This window comes from Talpa occidentalis, unplaced genomic scaffold (assembly GCF_014898055.3).
Source record: "Talpa occidentalis isolate TD23 unplaced genomic scaffold, MPIMG_talOcc4v2.1 talOcc4.3, whole genome shotgun sequence".
NCBI lineage: Eukaryota > Metazoa > Chordata > Mammalia > Eulipotyphla > Talpidae > Talpa > Talpa occidentalis.
Window position 1 is genome coordinate 22,399,787 of NW_023603184.1, and position 17,277 is coordinate 22,417,063.

Here is a 17,277-nt window from a genome sequence, read left to right on the forward strand (position 1 = left end):
AACCTAGTGTCAATTGTAAAATGCTGTGGTTTAAAGGGAAGAGAGAGGACTATCTTATTCCATGTTTATTTGGAATTTGCTGCTATACAAGGTGCAGCTCTGATCTTTTCAGACATAGTAACCTCCTCCTTTCTGACCCTGTGAGAAGTAATTGCCAACCTGCATCTCCCCAGACGCCATGGAACACGTGCATTTAGAGATGTCAGGAGTGGACCTACTGAATGTTCTGACAATTGCTCAAGGCCTGATTATCCTCAGGACATCCAATTACCTTGCATTTGCAGGTTGTGCAGGGAGATCCAGCCATTGTCCACACTGAGCCGCTAAGCCGTGAAACACCATAGCTGTCCAGGCAAGTTTTTCTGATGTCATAGGCAATGTTATCAGCCAGGCAGGGGTCACTGACACAGCGGGGACAACACTCCCCTTCTGAGATGGCTGTGTACTCACAGCTCAAACTGGGGCAGCTGAGTGGCCAGCAGTCTACCTCTCCTTCCTGTGGAGAGCAAGTAAAAAATGCCTCATTATTGTTTTTATGTGCAATTCTGCTCCCAAATCCCACAGGGGTAATGAGGATAGAGAATTCTCATCACTGCCCTCACTGAATGGTCCTATAATGCACTTCTTCCTTAAGGACTCACTACAGGTTTCACCTCCTCCAGGCTGCTTCTGCTGTCTATTTTGGCTGCAGCCCCATCACTCTGTGCCAATGGCAGTGAATATTTTTTTTTTTTTTACCATTATAGTTAGGGTCCTTAAAATTATTATTATATCCACAAGTTTTGAGTTTTCAGGATTTTGACTTGTCTCTTTATGCTTAACATAGCACTGGTCAAGAAATGCTAATCAAATGAACATATAAATAAGTAGTAGGATACTGGTTAGTGTATAAAAATAGGAGTAATTAAAGTCCAAGGAGAACTGGAAACACTATTTTAACAATATCATAAACCAACTTGTCATTATAAAATTGAAGTTGAGACTGGACAATATAAGAACTATTTCAGAACTAGGGGACTTTATATATTTCAACTGGGGTCCCACATGTCCAGGAATCTGAGTATATGCAGCACATAGAGGCACAGTGACCAAATTGTTTCCATATATAACCTTTCCTTCTAATATGACATTCATTATAATTCATGCAAATTCATGTTAATTTATTCAGTCAGTTTCACAAGACTATGGCCTTTGGTCAGTTTCACATTAGACCATGTCTCTTTTGCTTAGAGCCATTATATTATCCAGAGTCTGGCATGTGCAAACACTTAATAAATATTTATTAAACATGACCCACATTATTCTCAAGTAATTATTAAGTTACATGTTCCACAGCTTAAGTTTTCCCAGGAACTATTAACTGTAGGCAGTGGGGATGGGAGAGGATATGTTTTTGAAATTCTATGAAAATTTTTGGTCCACAATTAATACCTCTTCTTCTGAATGAGTGATAATTGGCTTCTAGAAAAAAGGAATGGAATTTTCCAGACTGATGGAGAAACCAACTCTACAGTTGTGTTGGACTGTTTCTCCTTGGAGGGAATTTGAAAACAGGGCTATGATTTGAATTTCTGAGTTAATACTCCTTAGCATGAGGAGTGATTAAGGACATATCTGTTAATATTATTTGGACATTCACTTGGAAAAGTTAGAAATTCTGATAGAAACTTAAAACAATTTCTCTGAATGCTTATTTTCATCCCTAGATGGTCATTATTTCAGCAAATGTTAGACTACGAAACCCAGAAAGTGGTTTCCTTTACAAGCTTACTTAAGACTCAGGTTGAATAGCTGACTTTTGAGGAAGTCAAAGTCATATTCACTATCTGAATATGTATCCCAACAGTCTTCATATCCTTCGAAATCTTTGTGGTATAATTTGAAACAGAAATAATCAGATCTTAAGATTTTTTTTTTAAAGATTTATTTATTTATACAAGCACTGGGTACAGTCAGAAGCGCGGGAGGGTGAGAGAATTCACCAGAGCCAGAGCGGGGAGCAGAGCAGGCAGAAGGACCGAAGTACACTGCTGAGGGGAGCAGCGGGCGGCAGGAGAGGTCTGCGCGCCATGCGGGACCCTCCTCCAGTGGCCGGGGAGCAGCCGGGGATTGAACCGGCGCTGCAGAGGCTGCGGGCAGCTTCAGCAACCCAGCGCTCAACCGCTGCGCCACCGGGGAGGCCCAGATCTTAAGATTTTTTTTATGGACATTTTCAAATCTGATTATACCAGTAATGTCTATATAGTATGATACAAAATAACCTTCACTTTTTCTATGAAAATATTTAACATCTGAAACAGATTTTTCAATGTAGGAGATATTAGCAATACTAGTTAGTGATCATTAAATACCTTCATGTGCCAAACACTGTATCAATCACATGTATTCTTTAATCTTTATACCAGTTCTATGAAATAGGAACTCATCTATTTGAGGGGAAAATGATCAATGAAATGCTAGTACTTAGAGTCAAGTCTTTTCGTTCAAGCACAACAAGTGCCATTCGAGACCTTGAGAGCTTCCTATCAGGCAGAGATTTTTCTTGACCTGTATTTGCTAAAAAGGAGCAGTTATAAACTAACATTAATGGGGCAGATTTGACCTGTTATATGTGCTTTTTGTCTTGCACATTGTTTCAGAGAGAAACTGGATGTCTTCAGGCAGAGCATGTATACCCCTTAGTTAGTCACGGGGACCACAACTGCCTGGGATCACACAGCAGGGAGCTGAAGCCCATCAGCATCTCAATTTGTAACCTGCTCTAGAGTAATTGGACAGCACCCTCTAAAGCGGGCTGACATACCAGACACCGGCACTGCTGGCAGCTGTGAGTCCAATTGTCTCCACTTCGATAGAGCTTGTGTTCATTTTGATCTAAACATTGACTTGTGACCCTGGTGTCACACTCTGGGCAACAGAAAAGGTCAACACTTGGATTCTGGCAATCACAAGCAGTCCGTCGGCAGAATATCTTCCCATCCTGTTAGAAATGAGGTTAAGGAGGTTTCATCATTAGGGAAGTAAGGTAGCCACACTAAGAAAAGCAAACTGTATAAACAGAGCACATAGGAGAGAGTCCTTGGCGTGAAAGCACTCCCCTGTATCCCATTTTGTTCAAAAGAGATACACATGTGGGTGCTAAAATATACATAGCTTTTCTTCCCCTGACCTTCACTGCAGAGCAGGCTGAGTAAAAATGGATACATTTCTAAATTGGGGGAAAAAAGTAAATATGTCCTTTGAAAACACATTTTCAACCCAAAATGTTTTCTAAAACTCCTATTTCTTTTTTAAAGCTTGATTGATTTTTTTGCATAGAAGAACTGCGGGGGTTGGGGGGGTGAGAGGATTCACCAGAAACAGAGTGGGGAGCAGAACAGGCAGACTGACCAAAATACAATGCTGAGGGGAGCAGCGGGCGTGCCAGGAGAGGTCTGCTGTGACATGTGGGTTAGCTCTCTGGTCAGGAATTGAACTCAGGCCATAGAGGCGGTAGAACTGAGACTTGACCTGTAGGCTACCAGGGAGGCCCTAAAACCCATATGTCTAAGTAGCAATTATAACTAAACTAAGTAGTTAAAAAGGTGCATGTGATCAAGAATTCTTTTGAGTAGAAATTTGTGTTCTGTACTTTTCCTAGTTCTTAGATACCGTCCCGACACATTCAAAAGCATTTATCTCATTTTATCTTTGTCTCAACTTTGGGAGGAAATCAAACTATGTCCCTATTACAGAAGAATTCATTGAGGCCCAGGAAGGCTAACTGATATGTAGTGAAATGGAAGGCATGGTGTCAAAGCAATTTTTTTTTCCCTATGAGACACCCTTTAAGTTGTATATTATCAGGGACTATAATTAGGGACCATCTTTCACACTGAAGCAGTTTCTCTAATGATAAGTACAGTACAATTTTTGGAGTATTGGCTCTGTTCACTCATAATGAATCAAAGTTAAAACCTTAAGGCTGGGCATTTGGCAGCAGACCTTCCCTTATATATCTTTTGCTCAGAGTAACTTCTCATCTCAGACGACAAGTCTTGCTGAACACTTACATAAGCCCAAGAACCTCAGGGTCAGAAGAAACCATAAAGTACACATCAGCCATGCCTGTATACATCTTGAATCGTCTCTAGAACAACCAAAGTCACCAAGTCTGTGATTAAAGCTCTTCACTCTGTAAGAACTCACCACCATAGGAAGTATACTGTCACATTTCACCTCTTTCACTTTCAGAAGCCAGCCCTTCCTTGTTCCCACTGAATCATCTCATCTGGATTAAATATCTCTACTGTTTTGACCAGTGCCCACACCCACAGGTTTGCATCCTTTTATGGTTATAGTTGCCCTCTCTTGCAACAGTCTTGAATATTTTCAGCCATCATCATTGTGCAAGTATGTTATGCACACTACCACATTTAATCCTGGTAATTTGGTGGAATAGAAATTTACAAGTCCATTTCTCAATTAGGTAGCTGAGTTAGAAAATCAAATACACCACTGAGCCTGTCTAACACTGCTATGACTCTGAACTCAGGAACTCAGGGTCCCCTTAGTTCTAAGTACTGCACTTTCTTTATAGAACCGGATTTCAATATGCACTTCTGGCATATCATAGCGTTGACTTATATTGAGTTTAAAGAGACTGAAACTTCATTAAGCCCGTTTGCATCTTGGAAAGTTAGATGTTGAAAGCAGCAAGTGCAAAGCTGGTGTATTATCCCTGTATTGATCCCTCAGCAGAGTCTACAGGACATGCAGTTGGTGAGTACTGGCGCAGCAGCCATGCCTCTTGCCTCTGAGAGGCTCCTGTTTTAGCATTCTTGAGCCTCAGCTGCCTCCTCCCTGCCTGCTATTCCATGCCGTTCCCTTCACACCTGGTACCAGCATTACTGCATGTGTGCCCACTGCTCGCCCTTATCACTTGGTGAGCCACACAGAACAACTCTGAAAGCCGACCCTAGCACACCACACTCACACCGCACACTCTACGCACACTCTACCCACACTCTCTACACGCACGCACACACTCACTCTACACGCACACTCTACCACTCTGGCAGCGGACAGCAAAGCAGGTCCGCCGCGCTTTGAGTGAGGCTCCCTGGCCGGGGCTCGAACTCATGCCGTTGTATTGATAGCGCTGAGCCTTAAACCCCCTAGGGCACCAGGGAGGCCTCCGACCTGCAGTGGTTCAAAACCACTATTAAGGAGCTTGAAGCTGACGCAAGAGGCCTAAGTAAGACTGGAAGGACCTGTAAAACAAGCTCCTTAAGACCAGCTGCCCCTAATCTGCTACATGGACCCATCAACACACACTTCACTAATCCTTCACTTCTGTTTCAGGATGGAAATCACAAAACTGTGCAAACACTTTTTAAATACTTACTGTAGGCCTAGTTTGGGAAAGATCACGATCTCTGTGTCCCATAAAGTATTATTTTATGAATCTGAGACACCACTTTAAAATGCCGTAACTTGAAGTTTGCAAACATGAACTTTCTTTGTATACAACAATGGGGGGGGTGTGTGTAGAGGAAGCCCCATGAACTATACTGAACCTATAACCCTAAAATAGACACTGTTGTAAGCCAAGGATACCTCAATAATAAATGTAATATTAAAAAAAGAAACAAAAAACCATTGGCATTCCATTTCATCTCTCTTGCTTGTGACAACATTTTTCCAAGTGTTTTGATGCTATCCACCTTCTGTGCACCTACACAGCTTAGTGACATCTACAAATTTGATGGACCTGCCCTCAGGGTCTTCATCTACATCATCAATAGCAAGCTCTATCTTAGTAAACTTATCTCAACAAAGTTGAATGTCAGCTAGGTGGGTGCTAGAGGGTGAGGTAAAAAGTATCAGGCTTTTCTGCCCTCCCGCCATTAGGATAGATGAGGGAACCCTGCGGTCCTGAATGCATGCCTGATGGCGGGCACCTGGAGGAGGGTGTGGGCCTAGGTAGATGGGATTCACCTGGGCTGAGACTGGGCTTTTAAGGGCCATGTCACGGGGATGGCGGGAGAAGCCAAGAGGAGAAGCAGAGATAATGTGAGAGAAGGCCAGAGAGCCCAGAAAGAGTGAAGACTTGCTGAGGGCTGGGAGGCCTGCCAGCCTCCTGGCTCCACCCCCCCCTCCACCCCCCCCCGCCCCGCCCCGCCTCCCAGCACCCCTGCCTGCCGTGTACCTGGTAAATCCCAATAAAAGCCTGAAAAGCCACTGAGGGCTCCAGGACTCTCTCCTCCTTTACCCCCTCTTCTGGATCAGAAAACCTGCACTGTGGCCTTCCTGTCCTGCCCCGAAGTATTAAAAAAAAAAAAAACTCACATGCCTGAATTCCAAGGCCAGTTGGAAGACTTGTTGCTTATACTGTGTACCTTGACTAATGTGTACCTTGACGTCCTCATTTGTAAAATGATACTAGTAATAGTAGCATGCCCGATAACAATAATGCAGAAATAACCTTGTCATGTTACTCTTAGGATTACATAAGTTAATATAGGTAGAATTTAGAACAGTACCTGGCATGCAGTAAATGTTCAGTTCATGTGAAAAAGTTGAACTCTTTAAAGGCTTGATTCTTTATGGAGAATGGAAAAGAGACATGCTGACTACACACATACATATAATAACTCCATAGGCTGAAAAATGCTTTCCCTCAAATCTATTACTATACGAAATGACCCGAAAAATTCCAAAACATCAAGGGATGAAATATTAAACATGTATGTCTATGTACATAGGTACACACATGCACATGAGGATATGCATGTTGACAAGGACTCTAGAGTTAAGTAGGTGAATTGAGTCAGAGAATTCAGCTATTTTGGAAAAAGTATTCAGACCCTAGGAATCTTCCAACTACAGGTCTTTGGTTTACAGCTCTATCCCACTATTTTAACTCACTAATACATTTGCTTATGTAACACTAGTTACATAACACCTTGGGAATTTATTTTAACCAGTGGAAGTGAAGAAAACTAATGATATTCAACACTTAAAAAATCCACATAGCGAGGTCCGTGAATAGCATCAAACACAGGGATAGATTCTGTTATAAGAGGCTACTGTACAACAGGCAATGAGACCCAATCAGAATGTCTCCCCAAGTGCTGATTAAAAGAATGAATAAGGGTAAGTGGATAGCCTCCAGGGTTAGTACAAAATAAAGCAATTTCACATCTCATCAATTATGTGAAAATGCCAAATAAGCCTCTCTTAGTTTCTAACATGTTTCAGAACAATGGCTGTGTTCACTTTGGCTTTTGAATTACAGGGCTACTGTCAAGAAAATAATTTTTAATAATGAAAATGTCACAGGTGGCTCCATTAATTCAATGAGAAGGCCATTATAAAACCCCAGCTCACAGAGCACAGCCACACTAGATTTCAAATGTGGTAAAAGAATGGAGACCACGGACAGTGAGTAATACTTTTTGCCATAAATCTCCAGGGTCATTCCAAGAGCTTGAGCTCTAAACCCCAGCTGGGGTGTTCAGAACATTCCAAATTACCTGCCAAAAATGTATCTCTCCACCCTTCTGCTATAGAAATTAAATGTTTTCATGAAGTTTTATGATGAAAGTTCAGTTAAATTTTAACTGTTTACAGTTAATAAGTATTACAATATTTAAATTGTTTCTGAATTTTAAGAAGCAGGGTCACACACTTTCTTAGCAAATAAAAAATGAGTTAGTTCTTTTTATGCCATGGAAAGTTATGGGTTTTATACTATAAATTACACAGTTTATTACTGAATAGTCAAAACAATGATACACTTACTCCCTATTGTATATAACTATTTTTCTTTCTGCCAGAGTTTCAAAACTTTTAAATCAAGAAGGTGGACTTAGGCAAGACTACTGGTGTAAAGTGAATAGTAATATAAACCAGAATTTGGCAAATTAATGCCCCCATTCTAAATCAGGCCAGTCGCCTGTTTCTCTCATCCATTCACATAGTGCCTATGGTTGCCTGCACACTACAATGTCAGATTTGCATGAGACAGCGACCCTACAGCATACAGAGCCTGTCTGGCTCTTCACAAAAAGTACTCTGATCCCTCATATAGTGTATGAAATTAGAGGTGGTATTCTAGATCTGCTTATTCCATGTTCATATAAAATTTGGATGTGATCTTCATTCTTTTCACACAGTGTTGAATCTCATCTTCAGGTTATAACTCACAAACTAGTTGGTTATTCTTCTCTAATTATCACCTGGGGTACAAAAACTTAAGTATTGAATCCAACTACTTCATTTTAATGACAAGGACTTTTCCACATAGCACATAAAAGAACTAGACTCCAATCTAGACTTTTATAAGAAAGAATTTCCCCTCTGCTAACTCCGTAAAGCATGATTTTGGTAAGACTATAGGAAAAACAGACTTCAGACAGATGGAGATGGGGATTCTTGGGGCAGAGCTTCTCAAAGGACAGTCCTCTGACCAGCAGCATTAGAATCTCCTGGGAACCACGTAGAAATGCAAATTGTTGCGGCCCAACCCAGCCCTACCAAACCAGAAAGTCTGGTAGTACAGTCAGTGATCACAGATTCCCAAGCCTTCCAAGTGATTCATTCTGATGCCAGGGGAAGTCTGAGAACCACTAATGGAGAAACAAAGTAAGGTAGACAATTGGGAAATTAGAATGGCAGAACCCACAAACTCCTGCAATGAAAACGCAGGGTTGGGAACAGTAAGAGAATGAAGTCTAGGACTAGAACTGGAAAACGAGATCCATGACAACATTTTAGAGCTTTTAGGGCAAGACTCAATCAGCTGACATGTACATCTTTCGAAGGCAGTCCTAAAGAATCTGAGGTGTCAAGTAGTCGAATCCTGTTATCAAGAATACCCTAGAATAATGCTACTGTTTAGTTCAAAAATTAAAGCGTTTTTATAAGTAGATTGCTGGAATCCAGAAAGCTAATTTCTGCTCTGCTCCCTGGCACAGTCTCACTCCATGCTGCTGTTCTCTCTGAGGGCCATGCTGAAGATGGTAGACAGATTTTACTGTCACCTCCCTGCAGATTTGGTGAGTCTATTCTTGCCTGAAGGAAACAAGGGGACCCTCTAGGTTTCCCTACTCTGAATATCTTCCGCAGTCTGGGGAAGGCTAAAATAAGGTCAGGTCAAATGGCCTGCATCCCAGACAATCCATGACAAATGTCTTTTGCACTTTGCCCTCCCGTTTCACCGATACATTAACTAGGCCCTGACATTATTATAACTTTGTGAGTGGTTGTGTGTTTATGTTATCCATTTCCCCACCCAGTGGCATAATTTCTAGGAAAACTCCCAGGCTTTCTCTCCTGGCTCATTACCACCTATATGTTCCCCATCATCTTGTTCTCCTGATGATCTAATCTCACCCTTATTTCATATTTCCCTGAAAATACTATGTATTTAGTGTTTCTACATCTGTCCCCTCCATTCCCTTTATTTGGATTCACTATCCCCACATCTCTTCTGGACTTTATTTCTCATCTATTAAGTCTTATATAATGGTCACCTCTTTTTGTGAAGTCTTTCCTTATACTTTCTGAATCTCCGCAGAATGAAGCCTACTTCTATTTCCACAACAAACTGGTCATCACTAGATCCTGTATTAAGAGGCTGTATGTATTTCCTACCCATCTCCATGATCACTGACATAAGCACAACCACTCATGCTAAAGTTATAATTTCCTAGAAACAATAAACCTGAGATGTCTCTATTTTCCCAGATAGCACACGTAGAAAATATGAGTGCTTTCTTAAGGCCCTGGACTAATTTATGAATGAAGGAGCCACAGACGGGTATCTATGAAAAGAAGTCAAGTTGTAACTAAGATTTAGGGATCAATTCCAGAGAGATGACCATTTTTCACTGTGGGTTTCTATGGTCTGGTAATAGAGAGATATGCGTTCCAAGCAGTTCAGCAATCATTCTGTGCCTAATCAACTAACTGCTATAAAAGTTCATAAAATTATTGTCACTGTCAAGGAGCATACAGCACCTAGTGAGAAGCCCAGATCAGTTTGTACTAGCAGCATAGCCTTATCATTGATCCTCTTTCAACTGTCAACATGTTTCAAGGAGTCTTTCATTTGGCAGGAGATACTAGAAGCTAATCTGGTGCATTAACTGGAATATGGCCTCTTAGAAGAACTCTGAGTTTTCAACATTAACCTTTGACCCTTTGTTGCCTAATGTGATTCTGCCATTGTATGATTTGGTTTTATTTGAACTTCAAACAGAGAATAAACTTCTAGGGAATGATGTTTCAAAGAGCCATTATCTTAAATCCCTACCTTGACTTTACTTATTAACCTGCGAGATGATGCCATTATAATAGTTCATTCTGAGGCTTAATTAATTGAGATATTACTTATTAAACTGGGCTAGAACATTTTCATCTACAAATAAAGGGAAAACATGCAGATCACCAGTACATTCCTTTTTTTTTTTTTTTTTTTTTTGAGGATGACCTACAGAATTTAATTCTGGTTCTTACTTTAGCTCCTAAAACAGGGCCCTCCTCCTTACCCCCACTCCCCTACAATATTTGGAGGCTGTGCTATTATGGAACAATGCATGCAAGCGGAAAAAAAAATAAGTGCTTCCATGCCCATTGGAGGTGTGACAGACTTGAAGGCAGGAGAACGAACTGGATTACTTTTTTAAGGTTCATTTCCACTCTGTTTCTAGGGAGCACCCGGGAATGTATCGGGAGATTCAGTTCACGAAGAGGTTACTAAGCAAGCAATTCCCCTTGGTTCCCATGCCTATAAAGCCTAAGATTAAACAGTTCCATCGCAGTCGACATAAAAATACAATGCAAGAGCTTCAGTAGAGTAATATCAAAGGAAAATGAATAGGCAAGATCAACAAAAGAAGAAATAAAACACAAGGAAATCAAACACTTTAATAGGCCCATTTTGCAAAGCATAAAGCAAAACGGGGTGATGGCAGAATTTCATTTTCATAAGCATTAAATTTACTCCCAAACAACTTAATGTAAGGAATAGCCCAGCACAGAGAATGACAAACACATCATTTACCAGAGGCCTTATGCTATTATCATCATTTAATCTAAATGGAAGTCCACCTGTCTGACCACTGGAAGCAGGTCTCTAAGTCTTGCTATCATGGATGATGTCACCACAAAAGTGAGAAACTTTATTCCAGTGCTAATTTCAGGCAAAAAGTAGTTTTAATCAGCAAGTTTGTGTAAGTGTGGGTGAGTGCTCATTAAAGTGCTCAACCAACAAGCCTTGGAGGCACTGTGGGCTCTCATTGGGAGAACTCTCGGTGGCTTCTCTGCCCTGCTTCCCCTCTGCTCTGCAGTCAGTCTTTAACCCCATACCTCACATTTTGCTACGAGCACAATCAATTCGAAGCAGGTTTGTCAGCCACTCAGCATCATCATTAGCTGTAGTGTAGGTGAGAACAGGAAAAGCCTTTTTAGGAACTACAGGAGCTACATGAGTCAACAACTTGGGAGAAAGGTGAAGGCAGGGAGAAACCAAACAGCTATAACTTCTCTGGCACCCTCTTACCTTGCAGGAGCAGACAGAACACCTGTCTTCTTTCAGGGTCCACACTTGCCCGTTGTGCTTCAATCCTCCTTCATGGGGACAGTCACCAGAGCAAGAGGGCCCAGAGGGACAGAGGCAGTCAAAGCCCCCCGCCAGGTTGATGCAGGCAGAATCATTCCAACAGGTATGCGTTCTTAAGGCACATTCATCAATGTCTGCAATAAAACAAGCACAGAGCTTTAGAATCTAGCCAAGATTATTGCTAGAAAATAAGCATTTACAACAGCATTAGTACCTTGAGCCCGGTATTGTGCCAAGCTGTCCACAGGCATTCACTTTGCAAAACAGCCCTGTAGAGCAGGATCTGTTATTATGTCTATTTTGTAAATAATGGTGCTGAGGCTAATAGAAGTTAAATAACATGCCCAGTATCATAGAGTTAAAAAAAAAAAAAAAGGCAGGTTTGATAGCTGTCAGACTCCAAATGTTAAATTACCCAGTAGCAACTCTAAACTGGCTTGAGGATATTATCCAAATCTGTAACGGCCAGATGCCATGAACACGTTAATTCATTAACAGTGTAGCTACACCTCATGGAGGTCTGGGTCTTTTAAAAAAGGTGCGAATAGGTTAGCCACTGAGTAGGAACATGTGGCAATTAGGACAACCCTGAGCCAATTAGACTGCCCCCAGGGGCGGAAGTTGAAAGAAGGTGGCATAATTCTTACCACCCTAATGGCTAGCAGCCCATGCAAGAAAACAACTCAGAGTTGCAGTAGAGTATGGCATGGATGCTGATGAAAGACACCGGTATTCTGCTGTTCTTCACCAACAGGAAATAAGGCAGGAAAATATATATCTAGTCAACTTTCCCTGACACTCAGAGCTTGAGTGACCTTAACAACACCGTAAACACACAGCCCCTCTGCTCTGGCTTGCTCTCCTTTCCACTGGAGTCGGATACGTCCCAAGGCAGTCAGTTCTATCTTTGAATAACCCTTAAGACATTTCTTCCTCAGACAGAAATGAAATATACTTTCTAGTAACTTCTACTTTTCGGTACTAGTTCTGAGATCACTTAAAGTCTACTTGATTTTTTTTTTTTATTTCTGATCTTTAAACTATCTGATGACATTGGCCATTGTCTGTCAGTCTTCTCCACCGATGATTGCTCTGCTCTCTGAACATGCTTTCATATGACATTAATTGTAAATTTTTTCAACTTCAAGGAGGAGTATATCTATAAAACTGTTGGTAGGGTACTTTTTCTATGTCTTAAATTTCATATTAAATATGTATAATATTGTAGGCATGTGACTAAGGATTATGGAACTAAATTAAACAACAAAAACCATTATAAATAACATTCCTAATGTGCTCAAATTATATCAGTATTGCTACTACTTTTATTTGTCTATATTTAAAAATTTATCAATGCCCTTTTTAATGCATTGCACCAACTTCTACAGAATAAACTAAAACACACAGAGCTTCAGTGGTCACACCTCTACTATGTGCTAGAGCAAAGACTGTGTCCTTGGCCCCAATATTTTCCCTCTATATAAATTCTCTTTTTTTTAAAAAAAGGTTTATTTATTTATACATACATACATACATACAGACAGACAGACAGACAGACAAGCACTGGGTACAGTCAGAAGTGCGGGAGGGTGAGAGAATTCACCAGAGCCAGAGTGGGGAACAGAACAGGCAGACTGACGAAATACGCTGTGGAGGGAGCAGTGGCCATGGCAAAAGAGGTCTGTCGCGCCATGTGGGACCCTCGCCAGTGCCCAGGGATCCAACCGGCACAGCAGAGGCCGCGGGCAGCCTCACAGCCCAGCGCTCAACCGCTGTGCCACCAGCGGAGGCCCTCTATCCAATTTCTTGCCAACTAAAAGTAATATAGGCTGTAGGAGTAACAAGGAATGTTGGAAATAAAGTTCTTCCATTTAATTGAGTGCTTACTATATGCAGGTTATTTCAATATCACATTGTATGAAACCATACCCATCTAATCTATGATCTTTTGAATCTAAAAAGGGAAATAGCATGATAATGACTCAATAAATGTTCTTGATACAATGAGCATATTTTTTGAATTTGAGAACTTTTCATTATTTTAACTAAGAAAATTGCACTTTAAAAGATATAACTGAGCCACATTTATAAAAGGAAAAATGTGACTGAATAAGCAAACTCAAAGTTTGATTGTTTGTTAGCTAGACTCAAATTGAAAGTAATCACAGAATCTCTGGCTTGAGTTTTATTTGTTTGACTTTTGCTAGACTGTTTAAGTCATGATAATGAAAGTAAATATTTAAGATGAAGTTAAAGCCCTGATTTCATATTTTAAAATATCTGAGTTGTATTACATATACACACATACCACGTCTTTATAATCCACTCTTTTCTTAGGCACTTAGATTGTTTTCATAACTTGGCTATTGTAAACAATCTATAATGAATACAGGGGCCCATGTATCCCTTTGAATTAGAGTTTTTGCATTCTTCAGGTTGTTAACTCGATTGCTGGATCACATGATAGATCTATTTTTGAGAGACCTTCATACTGTTTTCCTTAGGGTCTGGACTAGTTTACACATTCCCGCCAACACTGTAGGAGGATTTCTTTCATTCTATATCCTCATCTACATTTGTTTTTTGTTTTTTTTTTTTAATTATATAGGCCATTCTCGTAAGCATCTGTTGATAAGTCATTGTGGTTTTGCTTTATTCTTCCATAGTGATAAGTGATCTTGAACATTTTTGGAATGTGCTGTTGGCTCTCTGTGGAGAAGTGTCTAGCACTTCTGCCCATTTTTCAATGGGTTAAAATTTCTTTTTTGTTAAGTTGCATGAGTTCTTTGTAGATTTGGATATGGCCCCTTGTCTGATTTATGTCATGCAAATATTTTCTCATTTGGCACAGCATCTTTTGTTTTGATGATAGTTTTTCATGGTGCAAAATGCACAATGTAGTCCCATTTGTTATTTTGCTTTTGTTTCCCTTACCGTTAGTCAAGTCCCCCAAATCATCACTTGAATCCAATGATGTGCAGTGTTTTTCCTTTGTTTTCTTCTATGTATTTTATGCTTTCTGGCCTTATATCCATGTGTATCATGTGAGATAGTGGAAATCTTGCCATTTGCAACAGCATGGATGGAACTGGAGTGGGGGGTGTGAAGCTAATACTAGATGTTCTCACTCACATTGGGAATATAAAGAAACAAACCCAAGGAACAGACGAAAAAAAAAAAAAAAAACAGAAATCTGACTATAGAATCGAGGCTATCACAAGGGAGGGATGGAAGATGGGGAAGGGAACATAGAGGATAAGGGGCTCAAGGAACTATGGTGGAGGATGTGCTATCATACATCTGAAGAGGTATGAATGCACATCTCTAACTCATACACAGTGTTGTAAACCAATGGTATCTCAACAAAATTACACAATTAAAAGTTCAAGCCCTTCCTTCTTCATTGAGCAACAGGCAATATGGCTTAGTATCTAGGTATATAAAATCTTTCAACAATAGTAAAGTGATATATTTGTATTATTCTCTCCCCCAGTCTTTGCTGAAGGTAAAAATTAAAATATCCAGTCTTAGCTCATCAGATTTATAATATAGTTTGTATGACTAGGAGCTACAGAGTGTCAGTTGACAGATGGCTCATCACACATGTGGTGATAAAGGAAATACAGACTTCTTTGAACTTGTATCAGCTCAGGTCTGTGGAATTATCACTAGGACGTTCATTGACTTCCCATCTTATCTGAGTCTAGCCAGTTCTTACTCTAATTCAGTGATTTTTCATTGTGCTCACATAGAAACTTTGTTGATGACTCTGAGCACCAGTAAATTTTAAAGGCTCCCCCAAAGTATCATTTAATTGGTTTAAGGTAGGATCCAGAGATCTCAGCTGTGTTTAGTCTATTAGGAATCATTATTCTAAACCCCTTGCCTAGGAAAGTGGTATTCTAAAAACATCCCTGGCCATCCCATGCCTGATTACCACCCTGCTGATGCTTAAAATAGAAGTTTCAAACCCCTAGCATATCCCATAAGCGCCAATCTAACATTTCACTTGTCACCCTCTGTCTCTTCGCCTTCCTGCTTAAAAGCAATGAGTAATCTACAAACAGGTAAGGCTATTTCCCCTGTACCTTGGGACATGCCTTTTCATATTATAAAAAGCTATCCCCTCCCTTATCTCTTCTTTTTATTAGCCTGGATGGACTATAAATTAATTGGTGAGATGAGCACTTTCCTTTCTGTGCTACCTTCATTCCCATGAATTCTCCAATACCAAGATCCAGCATCTCCATCCTTCACTCCAAAAGAATTTGAGTATTTGCTTTCTCTGTACCTTAGAAATAATGCTGTGTTTACATCCCTCAAGAATTACATCTTTATTCTTCTCGAAAAATAGTCTCTGCCCTCAATTAACTCACTAAGTATTTCTCCTTTTATTCTTCTCAGTGTAAAGTACAATAGAAAATACACTGTAAATGTTCAATCTATTTATTTAACTTATTTAAATCCAAGGGATTTATGGATCAATACTATTGTAAAGACTACTTCGTCAAAATCTGGTCTCTGAGGTGTGCAGTAAGCATAAGGCATAATAATCACAACCATCCCCTTCAGGGAATACATGTTATTGCATTTTCATCTGGGAAAGCCTTAAGGTCTTATTCACAATACAATGAATATAGCAAAATAGTGATCTTACAGAAATAGTATGGCAACCTTCCCTCCTCCTTCGCTACCTATTTCCTACCAAATATTTGAGGACAAGAACAGAGTTAGTTCCATTAACAAATCACTCCAGAAATAGTCTAGGAGAGTAATTTCAACAGATCCACAGTGGCTACAAAAGAATAATTTAGTGTCTCATCTAAAATAATTTCTAAATTGGTTATTAATACTCAACTATGATAATTCTTTTTAACATTTAGTTACTTTGCATTTGCAAAGTTGAAACATGTTGGTATTGTTTTCCTCTCATAAATTAAGAAACCTGGGCACAAAGATAAACACACCTAGTGTGCACAATAAAAAAAAAAAAAAGTACAAAACCTGGCTTTGCTTTTGCTGTTGCAGAATGAAAGGATTTCACAGTTGCATATAGGACCATATTGCCTACAGAGTTCTATGTAATTGCTTTACTTATGACACAGAAATCTAATTCTGCTTTCACGCAATTTAACAGATTTATGGAAAGCCAGATGTTAGCAATTATGGAAACCGACATTATTCATATTCTTGGTAATACAGACCTGTTTGCTCTGCACAAAGCCAACTTAATCTATTATACATATCCCAAGGCATCCAAAGGGAAGAGGCACCCTATTTACATATTGCAACTGTTGTTCTCTGCTGAGCAAACACAAAGACATTCACCCATGATACTTACCCAAATCATCAGACAGGCCTCCAATGACAAAGAAGCAATGAAACAAAAATCAGGCAAACTATTCCATACTCAAATCTATAATCATTAGAGTGCCCTGTTTTTTTCCTTTTGTAAGTAATGGCTCTCTGTTGTTTCCTGTGTTTCTCCTTGTAAATTCATTATTTAAATGCTCCATGCTTAGATGAGAATTTTTTCAATAAAATTCCATGGCTCAGCTTGCATTAGAACTAATTTACTTGCATTGACATTTTCACAATTTCTAAAAGCTATTTTTATGGTACTCAATTTTACTTTAAAAAAGTCTGGTTATACTTAGTCAAATCCATTT

General features: G+C 39.9%; 1 protein-coding gene across 2 annotated transcripts in view; it reads right to left on the reverse strand.

Annotated features, from left to right (window-relative positions):
- Window positions 1-17,277, reverse strand: part of NELL1 (neural EGFL like 1) — a 738,699-nt gene that overhangs the window by 3,424 nt on the left and 717,998 nt on the right. For both annotated transcript variants that reach the window (XM_054699344.1, XM_054699343.1), the window contains 3 exons: window positions 11,549-11,742; window positions 2,804-2,980; window positions 272-496 (listed from right to left, as the gene is read on the reverse strand). In XM_054699344.1, the coding sequence (XP_054555319.1) occupies window positions 272-496; window positions 2,804-2,980; window positions 11,549-11,742 (596 nt within the window). The remainder of the gene's footprint in view (window positions 1-271; window positions 497-2,803; window positions 2,981-11,548; window positions 11,743-17,277) is intronic.